Below are 27,336 nucleotides of genomic sequence, written 5' to 3'. Positions count from 1 at the left end.
GATATCAAAACAGAGTATAAACTTGAAGCATCAGTTAATATTTAATTTTTTGTTAATACCGATACAACAAATTATTTATGGTGTTGATAATGTTTTTAAGAGTGGAAAGAGGCCAGCACGTCACAGACTTGAGGAATATTACAAGGATTTTATACAAGGGTTGATGCTGTCTGATGAAAGACCAAATACTCTGCCAAGGTATTTTTGTCTACATATACCATACTTTATCACTTACAGATGGTAGTTCATTATGTACATGCTTTTAGAACATCATTTTCCTGTAGGTTTTACTTTGACCATAGTACTGCAGCAATCAGATGACTTGTGTTTCTGCAGTTGTAAACAATTAGTAACATGCTTAATATATTTTTTCTGCTAGTTATTTGTAACACCCAGTATAAAATTAAGGGCTTATCTGTTTAGTTTTGAGATCAGACTAAAAGTTTCAACATCAGATTTGAAGTTTGTGTGTTCAAATTTTCTACTCCCATTACTCCTTTCCAAACTCGATTTTATAATGTGCACTTTTCCAATCTCAACATGAGCCGCCAGATTTGAGTACAAAACCCGACTGTCACCTTTACGATAGATAATCTTCTGATTTTGATTTTGCACATTTGCATGTATAAAATTTTTAAACTGAAATATTAGATCAACTATGGTATCATTCGATCATGCTTGGAAATAATGACTGACTGATGAACTTTAATTTTGTGGAGTATTGCGGACTGGAATTTGGGATATGTGAACCAGTGTAGAATTGCAGTAGTGTCAGAACATTATGTGTATTGTATAGTGTCTTTTACATAATAAGTAATAAAAGACATGTAATTGAATGAAGGTTGAAGTTAATTTAGTATGTTAGATTTTATTCATTGAACTTGTTTTACCATGCATGTTTTAACCCTTACCCTGCTAAATTTCTATAATGAACTTGTCCGTCTTTCAATTTGGACAGTACCATTGACTGTTAAAAGGGGTGCTTACCAAAAATATACTGACTGAATGGCAAACAGTGCAGATCTTGATCAGACTGCATGGATGTGCAGGCTGATCAAGATCTACACTGGTCGCAAAGGCAGAATCAATGGTGTCCAGCATGATAAGGGTTAAGGTATGCTTTTGCTCAGTACAAAATCATCCACTTTACCACCCAAATCATCCACTTTACCACCTACTTTACCACCCAAATCATCCACTTTACCACCCAAATTACCCACTTTTAAAAAGTCAATCTCCAACTTTGTCATCTAAATGATTACATGTTTATCAGACCTCATACAGGTAAACAAAGTCTGACAATTTAATGATCATAAATTCTATCCTTTGCTGAGGGGAAGATTTGACATTGACAGAAAATATCTATGGAGTAATTCTTCCTCCTGTAAGTCATACATGTGGGGAAGTTACTTCAAGGGAACACGTCTATACCGGAAAGTCTGGAAAACTTGTAAAATGATTTACATATCTGAAATACTGTTGAAAAGTACATAAAAACAGACTGTTTGTTAAAACAAAAAGCAAAGAAGAGAATAAACAGATTTGATCAGCAATTGCTTAGACACCACATGTATCTTTTGACAGTCAGATAACACAATGTTGAGTGCTGATTTTTAGCTGTCATAACAAAATGCTTATTATGAAAAGATACAGTTGATCTCAAAAGTCTTTCAAGTTAAAAAGTAATAAAACATGTTGTCTCTCCTTTCTAGTGTTGTTGTTTGCACAGGTTATATTGAATATTAGTTATTATGTGTTGCTTGTTTTACTGTCTGCAGAAGACTGGCAAATCTGTAGTTTTAACATCTTTGTTCTGTTTTAGTTTTGAAGACTTCTGTGCTACATATATCCAAGATTGGTGGAAGGACCATTGCTTGCGACATCCGTCACGGCCTAGAAAAACGGTGCCCAAACAACCTGTTATACCAAAGAGACCTGTACGAATACTGAACGTACAGGAGGCCGCTGCTATGATACAGAAAGCCTGGAGAAGACATATTGTATGTTTTGTAATACATTAATTAAGAAATAATACATAGCAGAAATGTGTTTTATTTAATTTTATCCCAATGAAGAGGTTGTAATGACCTTGGGAAGAGTTTCACTATGACTTTGCCTGAGTTTAAAGTATTCTTCATGGTGTATTACCAGTTCAGTGTGTTTAAACTTATTAAAACACACTTGCTATATATCATTTTGTTTCATGTATGTCTTATATGTAAATTTATAGTAGATCAAGTGTAATAGCACTATCTCTTCATCCCTACAAGTAAGTCAACATGGCATTGACAATAACATATTGATAAAAATAAAGATGATATGTCATAATTATAAGAATTTTGAATTTTTGCTACTCTTTATTAAAATAATTACATAATGCTGCTGGCTAATGGAAGGTCTGTGGTTCTACCAAGATGCCATTTCATGTCTGAAATTAAGCTTGGATAGTACCTGAGCTCTCCCTGCACTGTCAAAAGCTGTAAAGTCAACATAATTATGACCTATAATTGTGCAGATGCAACATTAAACCCAACAAAAACAGGAAGGAAATATGACACTGTATTTTGACAATACTGGCAGAGGTACTATTTTTGTGATACGTACAGCCAGTATTTGTGGCCAGAAATGAATATTTTCCCCCATTTTTCAAGCTCAAAACTGTTACTGCAACCATTATTGTTGAGTAACTGTTTGACTGAGAGTTGTTATTATTTCTGGGCCTTTGGGATCATTTCTCATCCTTGGGGAACATAATCCATTCAAAACGTTAGACTTAAGGCTGAACACCACTAAATCCAGCTGTTCTTTATTTCATATAAAATCCACATACTTTATAATGGTTTTTCGACATTTTCTAGCATTTATTTCCCTAAAGAACTTTATCGCTGCTTTAGAAAACAAAAAGAGGCTTACATTTGATTTGATAGTGATCTGCCTATAAGAAAAAAATTTGTTTGATTTTTTCCAGAATTGACGTATATATTTATATAAGAAAACTATAGTTCGTTGAATACAACATGCTGAATTTACTCCTTTTTGCTTCTTTCAATTTCTCTTTTAGAGACATGAAATTCTTACACGGCCATTTTCACCTAGCCATAATTTTGCAATAGGAACATGCTGATTTCGATAGAATGCTAAGTGATACACACTGAAACATGGTAGAGTAAAGGTAAACACAATGCGATTGAGAAAGGGCACGAGGAAAGGGAGAAAATTTAGCACTATTTATATTTGGACTACTTGTGACTAGACCAGTGGAGGCTTACATTTGATTTGGTAGTGATCTGCCTTAAGCCTGTGCTAGGGGTTTTGCACATAAATTTACATTGCCTCTCATGAACTCAGCAGAACTGAGTCTGTTTTTATTTTCCTTGGTTACTGTCTGTGCTTCTGAGGGATGTTTTATAGACTTCTGCAAGGTTCTAACTAGAGACCAAACAAATACTATGGCAGAACCTATAAATGGACTTCTACAACATGCTACTCAGAATTTTCAGTGTTTGTGCTTCTTATGAAAATAAGTCAGTCACTTCACTTTGCTATTCAAGGTAAATCTGGTTCAAATATTAAGCTAATACAAAACTTTTGGTGAAAATGATTGCCTAATTTTACCTTTTTAAAGGAGAATTTCTAAAAATTTATTAAGAAACATGGACTGTAGAAGATTTAACAATTTGTGTTTTTATTTCAGGATATACAAGTATACAGATATTACAGAGATTTGATTAACTTTAAGACTCGGGGCAACCCTTCACTCATGTTGAAATGTATCAATCCACTTGAGGCTAAAATGTTAGACCCTGCTGCAGGAATACATATCAAGTTTAGGCTTGCAGGGGTAAGTTCGATATTAAATAAGCTCTTGGAAAATAGATCTGTCATTCAGCTTGTTTGGGTAAACTGAAATGTACATTTAGCACCTGGAGAAAGTGTCAGGGTTAGGCTTGCTAAGATTAGCTCAAATTTATGTTTAGGTCTTAGAAAAAAGTATCAAGTTAACTCTTAGCCTGCTGCAAGCGAATTTAACAGCCTTTGCAAACAGCTTGGAACCAGATCAGACGCCGATTAAATCGGCGTCTGATCAGGTTCCAAGCTGTTTGCTACTCTGACAATATTTCATCCAATTTTGGAGCAAATTGAATGAACTTTACTATTTTAGCAGATGACATTTCCAGCAGACGACAATTTATCTAGCATGCTAAGGGTTAAGACTTGTTTGGGTAAGCTCAAATTTATGTTCAGCTCCTTGAAAAGGTATCAAGCTTAGACTTGTCTGGGTAAGCTCAAGCTTTTGGATAACACATCTACTTTTGAAATAGGCCTGTTGAGATAAACTTAAATATAGTGCCCAGAAACATCTGGTAAACTCAGTACTACATTAAACTCTGCTAAGATTCATGGAACAAGATCTTGCTACAGTTCCCTGGAATATGTGTAAAGTTTGAATTAAGCCTTAAGTACGCTCAGAAATGTGTTTACGGTAGTTTCTAAGTAAGGCTTGCTTTGTTGAGTTCATTTTCATGTTAAACTTAATTATACCCCCACAAACGAAGTTTGGGTGGAGGTGTATAGGAGTGAGCTTGTCGATTGGTTGGTCTGTTGGTTTTCATGGTTTTCAGACAATAACTTATGAATGGCTTGACAGATTTAAATAATTTTTGGTACACAGGTGTAACATCATAAAATACAGGTCAGGTTTGACTTTGACATTAGTAGGTCAAAGGTCAAGGTCACAATAACCCGGAAAGTTAAATGGTTTCCAGATGATAACTCAAAAACTCTTGGGCATAGTGTCATAAATTTTGGTACACAGGTGTAACATCATAAAATACAGGTCAAATTTGACTTTAAGGTCATTAGGTCAAAGGTCAAGGTCACAATAACCTGGAACAGTTAATCAGTTTCCGGATGATAACTTGAGAATGCTTGGGCCTAGGATCATGATTTTATTACACAGGTGTAACATCATGAAATACAGGTCAAGTTTGACTTTGAGGTCAGTAGGCCAAAGGTCAAAAGGACCCAGAACAGATAAATGGTTTCTGCGTGATAACATGAAAGCTTGGGGGTGCGATCATGAAAGTTGATATGGAGGTTGATCATGAACAGCAGATGACCCTTATTGACTTTGAGGTCAGTAGGTCATAGGTCAAGGTCACAGTGACCCAGAACAGTTAAACCATTTTCGGTTGATAACTTGAGAAAGCTTGGGCCTACAGTCATGAAAGTTGATAGGAAAGTTGGTCATGACCAGCAAATGACCCCTATTGATAACATCATCAAATACGGGTCAAGTTCGACTTTGCCTAAAAACCACCATTTTTAGCTCATCTGATTTTTTGAAAAAAAAATGATGAGTTATTGTCATCACTTGAGCGGTTGTCTGCGTCGGCGTTGCCTGGTTAAGTTTTATGTTTAGGTCAGCTTTTCTCCTAAACTATCAAAGCTATTGCTTTGAAACTTGGAATACTTGTTCACCATCATAAGCTGACCCTGTATAGCAAGAAACATAACTCCATCTTGCTTTTTGCAAGATTTATGGCCCCTTTTGTACTTAGGAAATATCAGATTTCTTGGTTAAGTTTTATGTTTAGGTCAACTTTTCTCCTAAACTATCAAAGCTATTGCTTTGAAACTTGGAATACTTGTTCACCATCATAAGCAGACCCTGTACATCAAGAAACATAACTCCATCTTGCTTTTTGCAAGATTTATTGCCCCTTTTGGACTTAGAAAATCAGTTTTCTTGGTTAAGTTTTATGTTTAGGTCAGCTTTTATCCTAAACTATCAAAGCTATTGCTTTAAAACTTGCAACACTTGTTCACCATCATAAGTTGACCCTGTATAGCAAGAAAAATAACTCCGTCTTGCTTTTTGCAAGATTTATGGCCCCTTTTTGACTTAGAAAATATCAGATTTCTTGGTTAAGTTTTATGTTTAGGTCAACTTTTTCTCTTAAACTATCAAAGCTATTGCTTTGAAACTTGCAACACTTGTTCACCATCATAAGCTGACCCTGTACAGCAAGCAACATAACTCCATCCTGCTTTTTGCAATAATTATTGCCCCTTTTGGACTTAGAAAATCATTTTTTTGGTTGAATATTATGTTTAAGTCAACTTTTCTCATAAACTATCAAAGCTATTGCTTTAAAACTTGCAACAGTTTTTCACCATCATAAGTGGACACTGTACATCAAGAAACATAACTCTATCCTGCTTTTTGCAAGAATGATGGCCCTTTTTAGACTTAGAAAATCATGGGTAGGACAATATTTCTATTACACAAAAAAAATCAGATGAGCGTCAGCACCCGCAAGGCGGTGCTCTTGTTTTTAAGTAGTTATGGCCCCTTTCCAACTTAAAATTTGCCAAACTCTTGGTTTCCGGACTCAAGAAAGGGTTGACAGATTTAAATCATTTTTGATACACAGGTTTAACATCATCAAATGTAGGACAAGTTCGACGTTGACATTGGCTTACTTCTGTGACAAGGCCATATTGTGGGGGTATAATTCCTCACTCCTGTGACAGCTCTAGTTATGTTTGAGTTGCTTTTTACTATTCTTGTAACATTTTGAAACATTTTTCCTATCTGAAATCTGAAATGCATGTCTTACTTAGAATTTTGAAAAAAATGAACAGACAGTTTTATCATTTTAGATGATCTTGATCTTTTTAAGGCTGTAAATTTTATCAGAATTATGACTTGTTTTAACTTTAGGATGGGTATTTCTTGGTTAAATTTTTTGTTTAGATCCACTTCTTGTAATATTACAAGAGCTATAGCTTTGAGACTTTGTACACCAGTTTAGCATTATTAGATGAGTGAATCATGTTCAGTAAATAGATAAAGAACTATAACTGTCTTGTGCACTTTGCTGGCATTATGGCTGTTTTTAACTTGAAAATTGGTATGTCTGGTTTAATATTTTAGTTAATCTGGGTTTAAATTTTTGTTTATGTCTGCTGTTTTTAACTACAATAATAAGTATAGTCCTGAACCTTTATCCATTTTGTTATCATCAGTAGATGAGTAAGAAGGTCAAAAATGAGAACTTTTTCTTGCAAATTGCTTATTTTCAAGTTACAGGTGAACTTTGATACCAGCAGATGGCGTTGCTGTTGACTAATTGATTTTTGTTTTCCCAGGAGAGATTCCCTCCAAATATCTACTACAAAATATATACACATAGACCTATTCAAGATTTGTGTGCAAATAGTCCAAAGGATTATACAAAACCAGCTGTGAAAATGAAAATGGCTAAAGATCAGCATAACAGGGGACGCTTTGAGGTCAACAAAAATGGTAAGCCATTAACAGTTTGATGCGGTTACAACTGATAAAGAATCTGGTTTACATTTAACATTTTGATTTATTACTGGAAGATTTTGCTTATCGAAGATCGTTCTTAATAAGTTTTGAAGAGTGGTGTAACATCTATGTTCTAGTACATTGCACAAGTGATAGTAAATTTTTATATTTATCAACAGCATGGCTTCTAATAGACATGACAGGGTGTTGTAATTACAAAAGATTGCCTATCTCTATGCTAATTTATGCCTGCCTTGAGTTATCTTTCCTGATTATATAAAATTGATAGTCTTGAAATATTACTAAGGGATAACAGATGTTTTTTGTTATAAAGTTAGGGCTAAGGCACCAACATATCCTAATGGATTCTTGAGATGCTATAAAGGAAGCAAACATACGCTAATGCTATTTCAAAAAATGTATAAAAAGCTGAAAATGAATAGAATATTTATTAGCATAAAGTGTTTAAAAATGTGCATGAATGTTTGATGACCTTGACCTTGGCATTGTTAAATGACCTTGACCTCTGCATTGTTTGATGACCTTAACATCAAACTTCAATTTTGTATTATTTTGCTGTTAAATGTTAACATTTTGCCAAGGATCATGCATAATTAAGTTAAAAGGTGTGTTAACAGTGCACAAGCACAAGAATCTAGCTGTTAACACTGTTAACTATTAAAACACCTGAGAAAAAGACAAAAACAGCAGTTTTATGCTAGGGTGTATAAAGTATTTAAACGGTTTTTGACAAGGTGATTTTCCTGGATCATTCAGTCTTCAGTATTATATTTATTTTGTTGATAATTTTAAGCTTATGTTAGAGATTCACTCAGTCAGACCACAATTATGGCCCTCAACTTAGTCAGAAATATGCATAAAAGAGCATAAAAGTTTGTATTGCATGTAACTTAAAACATATTTGACCAAAGATCTTGAAATATAATAGAGGCATTATTGATCAAGTAAAGTTGTGCACCTTGGACTTTGTTCAGGATTTCTGTATGTCAGGCTAGAGTTAAGGCCCTTGTTTAAGTCAAAAATATGCATAAAGGGCATATAAGTTTGTGTCACATGTATCTCAAAAAAGTATTTGACTTAGAGTCATAAACCGTTAGAGAATTGTTGTATAGCATGTGAGGTTGTGCACCTTGTGTTCAGTTTTAGATTTCACACAGCCACACCAGAGTTATGATCATAGACTTAGTGAAAGATACACATAAAGTTAAAAGTTTTTATTGTATATGATATCTAAAAGATATTTTCACTTAGAGTCATGAAACCATGTACAGTGACAGGAAGTTGGGGCACCAGTGTCCTTTGTAGACTCATCTAGCTTTTGTTTCATTTGAATTTCCAACATATTCAGATTTAGAAAGATAATAATTTTTTGACGAGTAAAATTATTTAAAGACTGTTCTGCTTGATTTATTACTCTGCTATAGTAATTCTTTTGAATGAATATATGAGCCGTGCCATGGGAAAACCAACATAGTGGCTTTGCGACCAGCATGGATCCAGACCAGCCTGCGCATCCGCGCAGTCTGGTCAGGATCCATGCTGTTTGCTAATGGTTTCTGTAATTGCTGTAGGCTTTGAAAGCAAACAGCTGGTCGCAAACCCACTATGTTGGTTTTCTCATGGCACGGCTCAATTATAATTATTATATATGAAACGTATACTTGATGCCAAATCACTTTTCATTCCTAAAAAAAGTTGGACTATCAAATTAAAAGCCTTGGATTGAGTGTTTCCCCAGTAATGGTGTATGACCAGATAAACAGTGTGCAATATGCTCTGATTTTTGTTTTGTAGATAAGGACGGCTGGTATCAGCGTATGGACTATAACGGTTGGAGACTAGTTTCTGATAGACTGATTCATCACATCATGTCAGATCCCGTCACCTGGGAAACGTCAAGAAAAAAGTATGAATATCATCATGATAAGGTAAAAACATTGTACTCTAAAAGAACATTGCAAAACAGAACCCCTGCTTAGTATAGAATACAGGCTAGGCCTTCATCCAAGTTAGTGATTTTAAGCTAGACTATACGAAGTATGGAGAGCTGTCCTACTTGACTCGGCATCAGCGTCCTTCCATGTCCGCATCATCACCCACATCTTATGGCACAAAGGACATAACTCTCACACCAATATTTCATGAATTATCCCCCCCCCCATTTTTACTTAGAATTTCAGGTTAAAGTTTTGGTGCACTTCCACTCTATCTTAGTTATTACTAAATGAATTTGATTCAAACTTGAAACGGTTATTCAACATCATCACTCACATCATATGACACAAGGGCCTTAACTCTTGCACCAATATTTCATGAATTATCCCCCTTTTTACTAAGAATTTCAGATTAAAGTTTTGATGCACATTCACTCTATCTCAGTTACATTCAAACTTAAAATAGTTATTCCACCATATCACCCACATAATATGACAAAAGATCCATAACTCTGGTACCAATATTTCATGAATTATGCTCCCTTTTACTTAGAATTTCAGGTTAAAGTTTTGATGCACTTTCACTATCTCAGTTATTACTAAATGGATTTGATTCAGACTTAAAATATTTATTCAATATCATCACTCAAATCATATGACACAAGGGCCATAACTGTTGCACCAATATTTTATGAATTATCCCCCTTTTTACTTAGAATTTCAGGTTTAAGTTTTGATGCACTTTCACTCTATCTCAGTTATTACTTAATGGATTTGATTCAAACTTAAAATAGTTGCTCCACCTTATCACCCATATCATATGACTCAAGGGCCATAACTCTGGTACCAATATTTCATGAATTATGCTCCTTAGAATTTCAGGTTAATTTTGATGCATTTTCTCTATATCTCAGTTATTAGTAAATGCATTTGATTCAAACTTGAAGTTGTTATTCCACATCATCACCCACATCATATGGCACAAGGTGCAAAAACCACTCTTGCACCAATATTTCATGAATTATCCCCCATTTTGCTTAGAATTATACTTATTTAATGTTTTTATACACTTTATCTTTATCTCTCCTATTACTTGATACTTTTGACACAGACTCGAGCTACTGTCCAGTATATTCATTCTTATTGGAGTAATTAAACACTCCAGTGACAGCTCCAGCTTCCTCAGATGTGCCCAGTTTCACTATCTGACATCGAAGTAGTCGAGCGTGCTGTCTCCTGTGACAGCTCTTGTCCTACTATGCAGCTCTAAATAGGTCAGCCTCGTGATATTGCTGTTCATGGTGAAGAGGCTGATATATACACTTTGTACACTCTACATGAAGAAATATTGGGAATTTTGAAAATGTCTGACATATGATTGGTTGAAAACTAGGATAAATACTAAAACAGCATAGATCCTGTTAAGTGTTAGTCAGTTTACTGAGACAGATTTGCTTTGGATACCTCTGTTTTTCAGATGAGATTCTGTTAGAAATGTACGAGTTTAGTACAGTGTAGCAGTTGAAAAAGGAATGCCTAAAAACATCTAATCAAACGAAAGAAAAAGGAATGTGGTGAAGTTATAGTGTTAATATAGTGTATTTGTCTAGTACATGAATTGTAACATCATTTTAGAGATATGCAGTACTTCGAGATGCATATAGGTAATGAAAATTTTAATACTTGCTGGTTTTGAGGCTTCGTATGAACTTCAAAACAAAAGGATATAAAGAAAATTTTAATACTTGCTGGTTTTAAGGCTTCGTATGAACTTCAAAACAAAAGGATATAAAGAAAATAACATGCAAAATTTCAGTCGAAATTCGTTTATTTAATGAGGAAAAAAGCATAAACAGTTTCTCAGTACTATAAATATTAATGTCCTTTTTTCGCACAATAAAAAGAAAATATATGCACACATCAGGGAGAACTTTTATTTAGTCTGGACCTTAGCATAACAAGAGGTGAATTAATGTGGTTTTCAGGTTTAGGATAGACAGCTTGTTAATCAGTAGACGTTTCATTAGGTCCTTGATTTTTCATACTTCTTATGTCCCTGTTTTGTTACCATATTTAGTAATATTTCAGGAAAAATGAATTTCAGTTTTCAAGAAAGTAAGTATTTGTAAATAATGTTGTAGTTTAGAAATGCATGACACATACTGTCAAAGTGATTGAAGAATTGGGCAAAGGATGCATGCAGCGTGAGCTTAAATGTATACATAAATATATGCATCTTTAATGCACAATATAGTACAATGCTAACTGCCTTTAAACAAAATAAACCCTGATAGATATTTTAGTTCCTGAATTCAGCATTGTCATTGAAATCATTTGCATTATCTTAAACTCAAGACCTTAAAACTTGGAGTTTTCTTTCTTTTTAGCTCACCTGTCACATAGTGACAGGGTGAGCTTTTGTGATCGCCCTTCGTCCGTCGTTCGTCCGTCGTCCGTCCACAATTTCTTGTCTGAACTATAGAGGTTTCATTTATGATTTTATTTTAACCAAACTTGCACACAACTTGTATCACCATAAGATCTCGGTTCCTTTCTTGAACTGGCCAGATCCCATTATGGTTTCCAGAGTAATGGCCCCTGAAAGGGCCAAAATTAGCTATTTTGACCTTGTCTGCACAATAGCAACTTTATTTATGATTTGATTTTTACCAAACTTGCACACAACTTGTATCACCATAAGATCTCGGTTCCTTTCTTGAACTGGCCAGACTCCATTATGGGTTCCAGAGTTATGGCCCCTGAAAGGGCCAAAATTAGCTATTTTGACCTTGTCTGCACAGTAGCAGCTTTATTTATGATTTGAATTTTACCAAACTGGCACACAACTTGTATCACAATAGGATCTTGGTTCCTTTCTTGAACTGGCGAGATTCCATTATGGGTTCCAAAGTTATGGCCCCTAAAAGGGCCAAAATTAGCTATTTTGACCTTGTCTGCACAATAGGAGCTTCATTTATGATTTGATTTTAACCAAACTGGCATACAACTTGTATCACCATAAGATCTTGGTTCCTTTCTTGAACTGGCCAGATCCCATTATGGGTTCCAGAGTTATGGCCCCTGAAAGGGCCAAAATTAGCTATTTTGATCTTGTCTGCACAATAGCAGCTTCATTTATGATTCGATTTTAACCAAACTTGCACACAACTTGTATCACCACAAGATCTTGGTTCCTTTCTTGAACTGGCCAGATTTCTTCATGGGTTCCAGAGTTATGGCCCCTTAAAGGTCCAAAATTGGCTATTTTGGCTTTTACTGATCTGAAATTTCATTTATGTCAACAGATTTATTTGGCAGATCCTTCTTTTCTTCACTTACAATATTTTTTTTTTTTTTTTAATTACTTCCCTTTTACGTTACTATAAATAGCTTATATTTAGTAACTTTTTTATTATTGGCTGTAGGGAAAAACCGAGACCACTTTTCTGTAGTACAACATGGATGGTACCTCCAATTTGTAGGTGTATTTTGACATATCTGTACCTTGTAAGAATTTTTTTTTTCTTTTTGGTTAAATTTCTTCCCTTTGTTGTTACTGTCCTTTGGACTTAGATAATTTTTCTGAGGACCTTCTTGTCTTCAAGTGCAATGATAACAGGTGAGCGATATAGGGCCATCATGGCCCTCTTGTTCAATTGTCTTGTCAGACAGGCCACCAGGAAACTAAGGGTAAGAAAAAATTGGGGTGGTGGGGGGGTTGAAGATTTTTGTTATGAAAATACCAGGGAAAATAAAAAAGTATAAAATTCTTTAGAACATCAAAAAGATACAAGGAAGTTCTTGAGAGCTTTTAGATAAATGATACATTACATACACAACTTTATAGTTGCTACCCTGATATTCTTTAAGTTAGAATTTCAATAAAAAAAACTATCCCAGTGATCACTTTCCTACCTTTGTAGTTAATTTTCAGATTTTTTAACATTTTAGACCACTAATGGGAATTCAATATGATCTAATACAGTTAGGTAGATGACTATGAAATAAATTGAAAATAAAAAACAACACAAGAACAGTATTTCTTTGTTGAATGAAAAGCGAAAGTACAATGGATAGAATTTGAACCAGATGCAATAAGTATTATTCATTATACCATTACAGCTATTTTAGCTTGGATTTGAACTCTAGTTATTCTCTGTTTTAAGTAAAAAAAACTAAGTAGTCTGGTAATATAGTCTGACCTGAGTTACAGTGGCCATAAGTGTGAATGTTGACATGTCTGTTGGATAACTTTGCTTGAAAGTATTTCCTGTATGTTTCACTCTCTAATTTTCTCGGAAAATGTACAAGTTACTGATTCAATATATCACAGGGCCAGTATTGTCTAGTCAGGTTCACAAGCTTGTATGTTCACTGTTCCGGCCAAGCCATTGACGATATCAGTGTGCTGTTTTTTTACCGTTGCTATATGAAACACTTCTTGTTACATACTGAACACTTACTATTGTGTAAATTTGTTTCTTTCAGAAATGCAGTAGTCAATCACTTCATCAATGTACAAGTGTTTTCTTATTGGAGTTACAATACATGTATAAATGGCTGTTCCATAGTTTATGCTATATGACAGTCTATATTCAACACATGTTTACTGAGCTAATAAGTCAAAAATTGATGTCATGTAATAAAACACTATTAAGTCTTATTGAAAGGCTTACCATCAGTAGTCAAAACTATTAGCCATTAGTTCTTCGGACAGTTGGCAATAGTTTTGACTATTGACCAGAAAGCCATTCAATCAGGGTATACTAGCTAAGGGTTTGTCTGTGGATATCAAAACTTTTCTGCGTGTGAGGAAGCAGTTTGCATGCATTTCTGGGTTATTTTTGTATGTTTTACATATCTCTGCAGGATGTCTTACAGTGTCTATAAGGTTTCTTAAGTTTTAATGAAAGAAAATAAATCTTTATATTCAGCTACAAAGGAAACAAGATGTTGAGAAGAGGAAAAAGAAAAAGAAGATAGACTGGATGAAGAAAATGTAAGTATTGTTCACACAAATTTTTTTAAATAGATAACTTTTGTTATATTTCATTACCTTGGCACTTACTGTAACTGTTGTATGTGCTTCTTTACTTATGGCAAGGCAGGATTTTCCTGTGATTTTGCTGGTGCTAGAAAAACTTGCTTTACGTCTTTGGCTTGTGCTGTTATGAATGCTTAAATTCATACACTTCTGTAAAAAGAGTTCTTTAAAGAAAAGCACTTGTTTTATTTTGTTGCTTCTAGTATTTGAAGAATATGGTATACAACCACTTAATCATTTACCCTTGAGCCAGATATTCCCATATGCACCTTCAATATTTGTAAAATTATATTGTATTGCATAACACCAGTTTTAGCTTGCAGACAGATTGTTGATATGTTGAATTTAACAAGCTGTTAGTTTCAGCATACACATAAATTTTAATGATGCAAGTAACAGTATAATGAAGATGTTTTTGGTTTATACCTAATACTATAGAAATTTAAGATATGCTGAAACATACGTTATACACAGGCATTTTGCCCATTTGTTTTGTCAATGAATAATGCTATATATAATAGAGAAAAAAAGTACTTATCCAGCACCCATATGGGAATTTTGTTTGTTCATTTGGATTTGTTGCTAGGAAGTTGCTTTTGATTTCACATAATTGCAGATATCAGGAGGACATGTTAAATTAAAAGTTTCTTTTAAAAGAGTATTTGTTGTAAAACATTGTATGGGTATAATGAGGGCATGTTAAAAGTAGAATTTTTAAACATATATGGTAGGTATAAAGATGCAGTATTGTATTGTATTATGTATTACAGATATAACGGCTGCAGTTGTTTGTTGCTGCATGGATTTTATGTCTAATTATCACATGTTTGACGTCACGGGAGTGTAATAAAGCCATTACATAAAAATGATAATACACTAGTGTAATAAAACTTTGACGTCAACGTCTAAAGTATCGGAGACATTAGTCAAATTGACTTGTTTATAATAGTCAAAGAAAGTATCTTTTTTATGTTTTGGCTGGAAAAGCTTACGTGTGATAAAAAGAATATTACATTAATTTTGTGACTTTCCTCGTTGAATAAAATTGATAAAATGCTCAGCAGAACCTCGCATTTTATTATTTTATTCAACTCGTTTAATAAATTCAATATGAAAAGACACTCATGTAATATCCTCTATACATATCTTTTATGTTTAAATATTAATTCATGTAACAGGTATAAAGATGGAATGTTGAAGGCCAAATCTGATGACAAAGAAACAATACAGCTGATAGAAGGTGCTGCTGCAGGTAAGATGAACCTTTAAACACTTTATTTTACCCCCAGATACAACGTATATTATGTGGCTATATTGGAGTCACATATGTCTGTCCATATGTAATTCTTGTCCAGTATATCTTTGTAAGCACTGGGAAGATTTTTATAATTAATTATCAAGCTCAAAATCTAGGTCAACAGGTCCAAGGTCACACTTTTGGCTTTTGGGTCAAAGGTCAAATAGCAAAATATCTTCTAAACACTAGGGGGATTTTTATGAAACTAGAATCAGTAATTATCCTCATCAAGATGATATGCAGAGTGCACAATCCAAGTCATTAGGTCCAAGGTCAATGTAATGTAATACTTTAATGTCGAAAGATTAAGTTTGTGTCTGCTTCACATTATCTAAAATGCTTGAAAGATTTTCATAAACTAGCAGCAATTGTTACCGTTGTAAAGACAATGTGCAGATCAAATGACTTATGTCAGTATGTCCAAAGTCAAGGCAACACAGAGATCAAACATGAAATAGCTTAAATTTGTGTCTGCTTCATATTTTCTTGTCAACTGGAATGCTTTTCATAGAAATAGCATCAAATGTTAGCCTCATGAAGGCAAGGTGTAGAATGCATGACCGAGGTCACTAGGTCCAAGGTCAAGGTGTCACAAGTTCAAATTTTGTGTCCTCTCTATATTGTCTAAGATGCTTGGAAGATTTTCATGAAACTAGCATCAATTATAAACATCATCAAATCAACATGTAGAGCTTACAACCTATGTCACTAGGTCCAAGATTAAGGTCACTCTTGTAGGTCAGTGGTCTAATAGCTTAATTTTGGGAGTCTGCTCCATATTGTCTAAGATGCTTAGAAGATTTTCATAAAACTTGCATCAAATATTAACCTGCACAAGTCTTGACAAGACAATGTGCATAGCATATGACCCAGGTCATTATGTCCAAGGTCATTGATGTAGAAGATAAAATAGCTTAAAATTATATCTTCTAAATCACTATAATGAATTTTCTGAAAATAGCATATTGTTAACCTCATCCAAAGGACATGTAGAGCACCAAACTTAGGTCATTAGGTTCAAGGTCAAGGTCGCACTTAGAGTTCAAAGGTAACATAGCTTAACTTTTGTGTCTGCTGTGTATCCTTCAAATGGTTTCCAGGAAAACATCATCCTTAATATTGCTATGAAGTGTAGATGTGTATGACAAATCTTTAGGGTTAGTTTAGGCATAGCAGAGTTACGCATCCTTAACTGATAGTATTATGGGAAATTATGTTGTTCTTACTTCCTCTGACAAAGCGCTATTGTAGGCCTTGAATTGTGCTTAGTGATAGCTCTAGTTAATTTGTTAAGCAGATTTTGATATCTGTGTCCAGAGACACATTACTATTATATGCATATTGAATGACTTGCCAGTCAGTAGTCAAACTATTACCCCTCAGTCCTTTGGCAAGCTATTCAATGAATGTTTTATCACATGATATCAGAAATATTTCTCAATTTTTTACCTTAGTGTAATAGGGTAAAGCATAAGAATGCACTTGCACAACCTTTCTATATGAGCTAGCTTTTATAGTGACATAGTAGAGTGTCTGTCATAAGTGAGAGAGGATCTGGATTTGATTCCCGGTCAAGGCTGACACCACATCGCTGTAAAAGCTAGCTCATAAAGCAAGGCAGTGAAAATGCACTCTTATACTCTACCCTACTACATCAACCCAACAAATCTGTGTTAAACAATAGACAAGTTAATTGTACAAACTATTGACTGGCAGTTTACATAAGGAGTGCTGTAATAATTTTCATTAAATGGACTTGTCTTAATTGGCAACATTTTATTTACAGGTATGGTAGCCACAGTGGAGAACTATGGGTCTGATGCCCTGGAGGACTGGGAGGTTGATGAGCTTCTTGACTGGACTACAAGTCTTAACTTTGATGAGTAGGTTTTGGTTAATCCTTTACTTTGTGAGATAATGAGAATTGTAATTTAATGGTAGCATTTAGAGCCAATTTGAAATCCACTGATTTTGCAATTTTTGCTGGCATATATCCACGTATTATTTCATAGTTGCCCACTGAACTTTTAAATATGACCTTAGAGGATACATAACAAGGCAGAATCACAATGGCCACCATCTTAATTGTTGTTTACAATTTATTTTGAGAAGACCAACTTGTATAAACTTTGGGTTTAGATATAATGCCACTTACTTACCAGCTAGTTCCATGTACAATTGATCTGATAAAATTCAGTCAGTTTTTGTTTGCTCACTGATTTATGAGAAAAAATGTAGTTACATGTGTCAGAATCGTTAATCTTTGGTTGACACTCTTGCAGTTACATGATAAAACATGGCTTGAACTGCGGTAGTTCATTTCAGATATAAAGTATGAATGTGTGTGTTTCAGTTACCAGAATGGATGGAAGGAGCTGGCAACAAGTGCTAACTCAGAAAAACAGATAGGTTTGTACACTGCTTTTGATATTCTTTTTACTTTCATTATACCAGTAATCTATTTAGTTTTAAAATGCTGAAAATAAAATAGTATTTTCTGATATAATCCTTTTTAAAACTGTATGCTCAGAGTATTTTTATTTAGAATATGTCCGAAGTGTTTTTCATTTCTACTGTTAAGGTAGTGGACCTATAACGACACTTGGCAATTTGTGTGTGATCACATGTTCTGGTTATGCAATTTGGCATTCTTTAGATGTAAATGTGGCTGAATGTGCAAAAACAAACGAGAAAGCTGAAATTGTATATTGACAATACGTTATTTGCCACTTATTATTTAGGGTTCAACTACCTTAATCTGAAAGTAAAATTTGAATAAAGTAAAATTTCGGATATATTGCAAATTAAGGTTTCTTGAGCTTTGATTCAAAATTAAACAAAAGAACTTCAACAAAAACTCTACATAAGAAAGAAATGGCATTCAGTGCCTTTTAATTTTCTAGGTGGAAATAAAATGAAAAAATGTATCTGGGTATTATATTTTCATTTCCCTGTATCAAAGACCAGGGAGGCATATAGTGTTTGAACTTTCCATCCATCTGTCCATCCTTCCATTACACTTTCACACTTTCTTGTGTAAATCGAGGGCTTGGTGCAAAACTATTGTAAGTATTTATCCAGTTTGAAATGAAACTTGTTGTTCATCATCAGCATGAAGCGGACATGTACAGGTTTTCATAACATTCATGTTCACCGATTACTTTTTTGAGTTATTTCCCTTCTATTGATTTAGACATGTTATAACTACATCTGTACCTTATGTACACAACTCGTACAGTTTCCATCCAATTCAAATGAATTGTGGAATACGTCATCAACCTAAAATGGACCTGTCCACATTATAAGGACATACATGTCTGATTTTGATTTTTTGAAATATGCCCCTTTTCTGACTTTCTATAATATTCTGTCAAGCGTTTTCAGGGGACATGTGTCATACAATGTTGACATCATTCTTGTTTAAGATTCAACTGCTTGGAAAGTAGCAAGTTAAAAAATTGACTGGAATTTTGTATGACTTGTGGTTGGGCTATTTCATTTTAAATCAAACCTAGAAATGTTTAAAGTATGCTGATTGGCCACATTTTAGCTAAAGTTCCTGGTGCAGTATGGGATAGAATGCACACTGCCTCTGATTCTACAGCAGGTTTGTCTTGCCGATTTGAAGTGAATTCCGCATTTTTTACATTTATGTAGCAACCATGTATCGGCTTTATCAGTGATCTGTGAATGCAAATGTTTCTAAAACTTTTCAATATCTGTGTATGCAAAATCGCAAAGGTTGAAACTAAAGTACGGTCAAACACGGCTTGCTCGAGCATTGATTGGCTTACTCAAGCAATATGTGTGGTCCCAGCTGTTTTTTTCTTCTATTTTCTAAATGAAATTACTGTGGCTGGGTCGAGCATTGATAACTCGATGCTTGAGCATGACACCTGCTCAGTATTTATTATCTTTCTTTGTTGTTATTGGCAACCTCCAGCACATGTTTAAATATTTTTTGCACTTCGATGGTCATATAATATGTTTATTTCAAAATTAAAGTGGTTATTTCAAATTTCACATGCTGTAGAATTACGATTTATATTCTCGCATTAACTAAAATGTTTGTATTTCGATTTTTTTGAGCTGATCTTTATTGACGAAAGATTAAGAAAAAGTTCTTTAAAGTACCAAATACGAGCAAATGTTGAGAATCTTGTAGGTGTAAATTGCATTAGTAGGGCACTGTTCCACAAGCCAAGTTCATTATTGCAATTGTTCGAAAGCTAACCTACATGACTAAATTATTTTGTAGGTCTTTTTTAGAGAGAAATTTACAATCCAGTTGAGTATTTCCGTTAGCATTTTCAGAGTAGAAAAAAGGCTTTGAAGGAATATTGAACATATACTATAATTTGTTGTTATTTTTTTCTCTTTCTTTTGCTGGGGGTTGGGGGAGCTTCAACAGATTAGTTATTTACGACGAAAGCTTCAGTGAAGTATTAAAATGTAGAGGGTAATACCACCTCAGAAATGTTGCAAGATATGTAAGCAGATACAATGTATATGTGTGTTTTGCTTTATGTATCACAATCATTCTGCAATGATGAGTGTTTATAGGCTGTTAGATTTATATCGAGAAATATGCGCCAGTTGTGTTATGGAAGCATTGTGCAACTTCAGGTGTGCAGTATATTTCCACACAAAAATGAGCGAATATTTCTCGATGCAAAGCTAAAAATCATTTTATTACATACCCATTAGCACTAGTAAATAAGGTAAAATAAATTTTCAAATGAAAACTTTTTAAGATGACAAATCATAGACACCCGATATGAAATTTACATGTCAATTTGCAAAATTATTGAAGTTTAAGTTTCAATTGTAATTCAAGAGAATTAAAAAATGAGTATGTAATAAGCTTATTTACAATCAAGAGTGAAATATTGTTTCCTGTCAACAACGCTATTCTTGTGTATATAGCTTTGGCTGTTATATGTTTTTACCAGAAGAATGTTTTGAACACATTTTGAAATAGATGTTCTGGTTTTATCATTCCTTGCAGCTTGAAATCACGGAAAATTGCTCTTAATGTGCTTTTGTTAAAAAAGAAGAAATGTTGATATATCATTGCTGCATTCCTCTGTTTGCAGTAAATCATTGTTTTCCTATGTAAGATCTTTCTCTCTCAGACTGTACACTTACCTGATTATTTTACAAGATATTTTAAAAATGATTTTCACCAATATGCCAAGTTGAGAATTATTTTTCTTTGTATGTAAAGTCAGCAAAAACTTACTTCCTTAAAGCTGCACTGGAAAGGCTTTTTTATTGTCTGAAATTGAGAGACAGGTGCTTGAGTTTGAGACTGGTCTCCAAACTTAAGTTTTATAACCTTCGACCCATGCAATACCATAGCAGTTCACTTTTACATCTTTACATCTTTACATTTATGTACTGTACCTGTTCTTTACAGTGAAGAGTGCCATATATACCTTACATCAGTAGCAGTTCACTTTTACATCTTTACATTGTCACATTTATGTACTGTACCTGCTTTTTAGTCCCCTACTGGTTGAAAACCAGTTTTGGGGACTATAGGAATGCTCTTTTCCGTCATTCGGTCTTTCCGTCTTTCCGTCATTCCGTCATTCTGTCATTCCGTCATTCCGTCCGTCCGCAATTTCGTGTCCGGTCCATAACTCTGTCATCCATGAAGGGATTTTAATATTACTTGGCACAAATGTTCCCCATGATGAGACGACGTGTCATGCGCAAAACCCAGACCCCTAGCTCAAAGGTCAAGGCCACAATAGGAGGTCAAAGGTCAACAGGGCTTTTTTCCTGTCCGGTCCACAACTCTCCCATCCTTGAAGGGATTTTAGTATTACTTGGCACAAATGTTCCCCATGATGAGATGATGTGTCGTGCGCAAATCCCGGACCCCTAGCTCAAAGGTCAAGGTCACAATTGGAGGTCAAAGGTCAACAGGGCTTTTTTCCTGTCCGGTCCATAACTCTCCCATCCATGAAGAGATTTTAATATTACTTGGCACAAATGTTCCCCATGAGGAGACGACGTGTCATGCGCAAAACCTGGACCCCTAGCTTAAAGGTCAAGGTCACAATTGGAGGTCAAAGGTCAGCAAGGTTTTTTTCCTGTCCGGTCCATAACTCTCCCATCTATGAAGGGATTTTAATATTACTTGGCACAAATGTACCTCATAATAAGACGATATGTCATGCACAACTTTCAGACCCCTAGCTCAAAGGTCAAGGTCACACTTAGGAGTCAAATGTTAACATAGCATGAACAGGGTCTGTTTCGTGTCCGGTCCATAACTCTGACATCCATTAAGGGATTTTAATATTACTTAGCACAAGTGTTCCCCATGATGAGACGACGTGTCATGTGCAAATCCCGGACCCCTAGCTCAAAGGTCAAGGTCACAATTGGGGGTCAAAGGTCAACAGAGTTTTTTTCCTGTCCCATCCATAACTCTGCCATCCATGAAGGGATTTTAATATTACTTGGCACAAATGTTTCCCATGATGAGAGGACATGTCATGCGCAACACCCAGTACCCTAGCTTAAAGGTCAAGGTCACACTTTGAGATCAAAGGTCAAGAGGATTTTTTTCCTGTCCGGTCTATAACTTTGTCATGCAAAGCAGGATTTAGATATCAGTTGGCACAAATATTCCCCTGGATGAGACAACATGTCATGCGCAAGAACCAGGTCCCTAGGTCTAAGGTCAAGGTCATATTTAGAAGTCAAAGGTCAAATTCAAGAATGACTTTGTATGGAACATTTCTTCTTCATGCATGGAGGGATTTTGATGTAACTTGGACCAAATGTTCACCACCATGAGTCACCCTTGTTTTTAGAATTACATCCCTTTGTTGTTACTATAAATAGATTTTATTGTAACTTTTTTATTACTGGCAGTAGAGAAAAATCGAGACCACTTTTCTGTGGTACAGCATGCATGTTACATCCAATTTTTAGGTGTATTTTGACCTATCTCTACCTGGTAAAGAGTTTCTTGTGGACTTATATTATTAATTTTTTTTTTTTTTTTTTTTTTTTTTTTTTTAAAGATTAATTTCCCTTTGTTGTTACTATAAATAACTTACATGATAACATTTTTATAATCAGCCAAAAAAATTCAATATGAAAACAACTGTGGGTTTTTATATATGCACATTTTAATCCAAGTGTGTTGTTATAATGTTATAACATATTGTATATGTAGTACAATATTGTTTATACATCATTGACAGATATCAGTTCATTATGTTATACTGCAGTAGAAAAAATTAGGTGCCTTCCAGTAGGGGACTTTGTATTGCATGGCAATACTTCATTCACTTGTTACAGTAAAGAGTGCCGTATATGCACCTTACATGTTCTTTATAGTGAAGATGCCATATGCACCTTAGTGTTCTTTACAGTTAAGAGTGCCATATATGCACCTTAAATCTTTTTTATAGTGAAGAGTGCCATATATGCACCTTACCAGTTCTTTATAGTGAACAGTGCCATAAGCACCTTACCGATACATGTTCTTTATAGTGAAGACCACATAAGGGGAGATAACTGTATGAAATTACTTGCTGTAAAGGAATCATCTTAATTTTCAATGTTTTCTCTATAGGATTTTACAGTAGGAGAAATTATACTGCTGTTACAGGTTTGTTGATCATATGTACATGCTGTCTGGTGCTGGAATAATTATGTTTAAATATTGATTTACTCCTGTCTATGTGTCTGTCCAAATCTTGTCCATGCTCCAAGTCGAACATTTCTCATCCCATCTTCACCAAACTTGAACAAAATGTGTTTAACTATATGTCCTCGGCCAAGTTCAATAACTAGCCAAATCAGGTCAGGCACTTGAATTACCCAAAATCAGCCTTTTTACTCTTCAAAGGTATATTTGTAGTGAGTAAACAGTATATAAAGACTGACTTACTATTTAGATGATTAGGCAGTTGTGGGAGACATGCGCTTTTTTCAAAAGCAGCTCTAGTTATATGTTGATTTGATTGCTGTTGAAAATAGGCTAGATACACTGATGGATTGAACTGATTAGGTTTTGGAATTGGGGAAATGTATTGTCACAATTGCTTTTTTCATAATTTATTACGAATAAAAAACAGATTTAATTTAAGAATTTTTTTTTTGTTTCATTCAGTATACTGATTCAGAAATTTAGTGCCTTTCATTATCATATTTCTATTTCTTGTTTGTTAAATTTAAATATTGCTTATTTAAGAACTTGATGATTTTGATATTTCAGTATCATTTTGTAAAAGTAATTAGTTTTCTACACTGGTATCATGCTAGAGGGTTTTGGTACTGCCATGTGTTCTTAGGTTTGGGTTTTGTATGATATAGTATGTCACATGGTGCAGGAGACATTGATGTTCAGTCTATACAACATTATACGCAAGATTTCACAAACTTTACAACAGATTCAAGAATTTTCTAAAGAAAAGAGCACAAAAAACAACAAGGAAACTAAAGCCCTGTTTAAATAGAATTGTAGTATAATGAAATATTCCAGGAATATGTGATATATATCTACCTTGGTAGTGTCATATTTGTTATTCTAAACTATGTTGTGAGTGTGTTACACAAAATTGATGACCTCATTGTTATTACAGCATTTTAGAAAAAACACATTTTAGATAGCCGTATATTAACATATTAGCATACATTATCATAAGTTTGTAACATTACCTTGAACATGTGTAACTAGGCCTAGTGATAGATTCTGATCATACTTCTCTAATGATAACCAATACACTTACAATATATTTGTTTTATCATATTTTTAATGAGACATTTCCTTTTTTTGTGATATATCTTCTTTTTTCTCAATTTTCAGAAGACAAAATGCGACTGCTTACCAGTACAGTAGATCCTTATGAGTTTACTCTCTCAACGGGTCCTTCTCGCTACCAGTCCACCCAGCAGTCTCGGAACACACCTGTATCCAGCGTCAGTAGTACTACGGGCAGACAACAACAGGCAGTTAGCTGAGACACTAAAAATAAACCACACAGACAATAGTGAAATCTCAGCTGAGTAGATTTCCTGGCCCTAAAGTTATAAAACTTCTTTGAGCTTAATATCTATTCAAATACAAATCAATTAACTTGATTGGTTAAGAAAAAGCAATTTGGACCAATGACAATCTTTGATCCTTAAAGTGAAAGTGAACTTGAGGTCAAGAAAAGTTTATAACCTTGGCACATTGTTACATATATTTTTGTTGGGCATTTGACCTGATCATACACATTCATTCATAGAAGTTCAAACTTAAATGTGATAACCAACGCATTTACACTCAACACATTGTGAAGATGTGCGTCTACATCTGTGCAGAAAATTTGTTGATGAATGCAAGAAAAGGGATGTATAAAAAGTACCAAAGGTTGATCAAAATATTGATTCTTGTTGACTATAGATTCTGTGTGCAAGCATAGAGATAGCCTCATGTGAGGTGTTATTATTGCAGTTTGCTTCTGTATTTGAACAGAAATTTTTAAAACTAGTATATTTTACAGAATGTTTGAATACAGGATAAGCAATAGTGTAAGATGTACCATTCAGTATTTTGAAATACATATTTAATTAGGGATGTGGGGTTTTCACCTTTACACTGATTTTACCAGTGTTTGTTGATTCTGCTATATACCCTAATCAAGGGTGTATTTTTCTGCATTATTTTAAGCATCCAGTAGAATTAGAATATATTAAATTTCCAGCATAAACAAGGTTTTTGTTTGTTGTTAGAACTGTAAGTTGTTGGCCAAGTTTATGTGATTTTTGTCTCAAATTTTCTTTTCAGAGTTTGATAAATTTATTTGCTGCTAAAATTAAGCTTGTATGGACTTACATATGATTTACAGTGGTACAAATGCACAATGAGTTGCGATACTCGATGTTAGTTATTCTTTCCAGACATTGCAACTTTCACTAAACTAAATTTGATTTTCTTCTCCCTTTCCAAAATCTAAATCTTGATTTCTTCTACAAACTAAATGCATATGAATTAGGTTTGCAGAATACCTTGTTCGCTTAATGCATTAAACAAAAGTATTGTTACTCTGTGTTTTCAAACTATACATCTATCAAAAGCTACTGAAATCAGTTTTAACCAGTTAAAGGCTATTTAAGTCTAATTTTAATGTTTTAATGAATTCCATTGCAGGAATTATTGATCAATGAGTTTTATGTTGGTGTAAAGTATTTTAATGATCATGAATTATTTTAAGATGCAAGTTGTATTTTCATAAATGCATGCATTTGATATTTCAGATGTCTTTATATAGATTATAGGGTTATTATATCTTACATTTTGTTGGTTTGTGAAGTTTTGATGCTGTATAAAATTTCACTTGTTTGCACTGATGCAGTTTTTTTTCTGACTTTTGACACTGTTATAATATTACAGATTATGAACAAATTATTGTGTTAACCTGCTAAAGATATACCTTTTATTTTTGTTCCAGATCATTGCTCAGAAAATGGCATTTTATTACTATGTTATTTGTTTTGCTGCTATGCTACCATATTTTGCCTTATACATATTCTTTATCCTTTTGTTGCAATAAACTTTTGATAAATTCAGTAAGTGTTAATTAACTGTAAAGTATTTTGTTTTGTATATGCCCTTAAAAGCTTTTATGCTTATTTTGCCAGCAGCAGTAACTTAAAAATTTGGTTTCCAACAAATAATTAGCTCATTAATGACTTCTGAACCTAGTTTGTAGACTGGTCTCAGAATGCAGCCCTGCCATTGGTCAGTTTGGAGGTTGTAATTAGAATTAATAGCCAATCAGATGCTAGAGTATGTAGACTGGTCTCAAAACACAGTTTTACAGACTCAGGCCCTGAAACTGTTGTAAACAACTTGTTTTTACCATGATTCTTTGAGGTAAATATTAACTTATGATTCTTGATAGACAGTTTCCCTGTGTATGAATTAAAACCTTAGTGGTATGTTGAATATTGAATATGTACTCAAACAGGCAGATCCAAAGCTTAGTTCATCGACACTTGGTTGTAGAACAGGAAAACACCTGAGCTAAAATCATTCCACACTTTTTATCGGCAGGAGCATAGTATTTGACCAGTGTACATCCTAATTATTTAACCTGCACATTGACAATAATGCTCTATTGAGTAGCAGTGCTGTCCAGGGAACCTTTCAGCTATATGTAAGAAAAAAATGGGACTAGCCAGATCACAAGATTTAAGTTTACTAAGTGTTTTCATAGTAGAGTACAAAACAATCTTTGTTGGCCTGTTCTTAATAGTGTTCATCAGACCAAATATGGTAGCATACATGTATTTTGAAATTTGTTCGTTAATTGAAATTATTTAATTGGTTGTTTCAAAGTTATATGTATGTAATTAAATGTGATATAATTGTTTGCAGTTGTTAAACAGTCATATAATAAAAAAAGGCAACATGCCTGTGATTTCAGTAAAATGTTTGTTTTATGTGTTGGCTAAGTCGTGCAGATCTCCGAAGTTCAAGACAACAAGCCAGAAAGGCTGTCAGTTTGATCCATGGTGAGGCCAGTTTTTCTGACTAGACTTACTATCTGCTGAATTCTATAGGAACTATATTTTTATACGCTTTCTGAAAAATCAGAAAGATAATATTTAAAAGTATATTCTGTACGAACTTGAATGTGGCATACTTGCTAAATGTAAATGTTCCCCAACCTTGTCACAATGTTTATGAGCATAAAATTTTATT

At 34.1% G+C, this 27,336-nt stretch overlaps 1 protein-coding gene across 4 annotated transcripts; it reads left to right on the top strand.

Annotated features, from left to right (window-relative positions):
* On the top strand, positions 1-27,057 carry LOC123552359 (protein MFI-like). Of its 4 annotated transcripts, XM_053541873.1 has the most exons (12): positions 1-198; positions 1,823-2,000; positions 3,695-3,841; positions 7,156-7,312; positions 9,134-9,267; positions 14,208-14,272; positions 15,496-15,569; positions 17,401-17,497; positions 17,968-18,023; positions 19,165-19,221; positions 23,215-23,250; positions 24,451-27,057. In XM_053541873.1, the coding sequence occupies exons 1-12, from the start codon at positions 164-166 to the stop codon at positions 24,603-24,605; spliced, it is 1,191 nt and encodes a 396-aa protein (XP_053397848.1). In that variant the 5' UTR covers positions 1-163; the 3' UTR covers positions 24,606-27,057. The 4 variants fall into 4 exon arrangements, with proteins under 4 accessions (XP_053397848.1, XP_053397846.1, XP_053397845.1 ...); XM_053541871.1 differs by lacking the exon at positions 19,165-19,221 and having other exon boundaries at positions 62-198; XM_053541870.1 differs by lacking the exon at positions 23,215-23,250 and having other exon boundaries at positions 62-198.
* Positions 27,058-27,336: the final 279 nt, after the last annotated feature.

The sequence above is a fragment of the Mercenaria mercenaria genome, chromosome 4, assembly GCF_021730395.1.
Source record: "Mercenaria mercenaria strain notata chromosome 4, MADL_Memer_1, whole genome shotgun sequence".
In the NCBI taxonomy this organism is placed as follows: Eukaryota; Metazoa; Mollusca; class Bivalvia; order Venerida; family Veneridae; genus Mercenaria; species Mercenaria mercenaria.
Note: the sequence above shows the minus strand (reverse complement) of the source record. Positions and strands in the feature narration are given on the sequence as shown.

What these genes read in the sequence shown, in the direction of transcription:
- LOC123552359 (XM_053541873.1), top strand. Translation starts at nt 164, where the DNA reads ATGCTGTCTGATGAAAGACCAAATACTCTGCCAAG. An exon ending in AGACCAAATACTCTGCCAAG is followed by an intron (nt 199 to 1,822) that starts GTATTTTTGTCT and finishes GTTCTGTTTTAG; the next exon opens with TTTTGAAGACTTCTGTGCTA. An exon ending in TCAAGTTTAGGCTTGCAGGG is followed by an intron (nt 3,842 to 7,155) that starts GTAAGTTCGATA and finishes TTGTTTTCCCAG; the next exon opens with GAGAGATTCCCTCCAAATAT.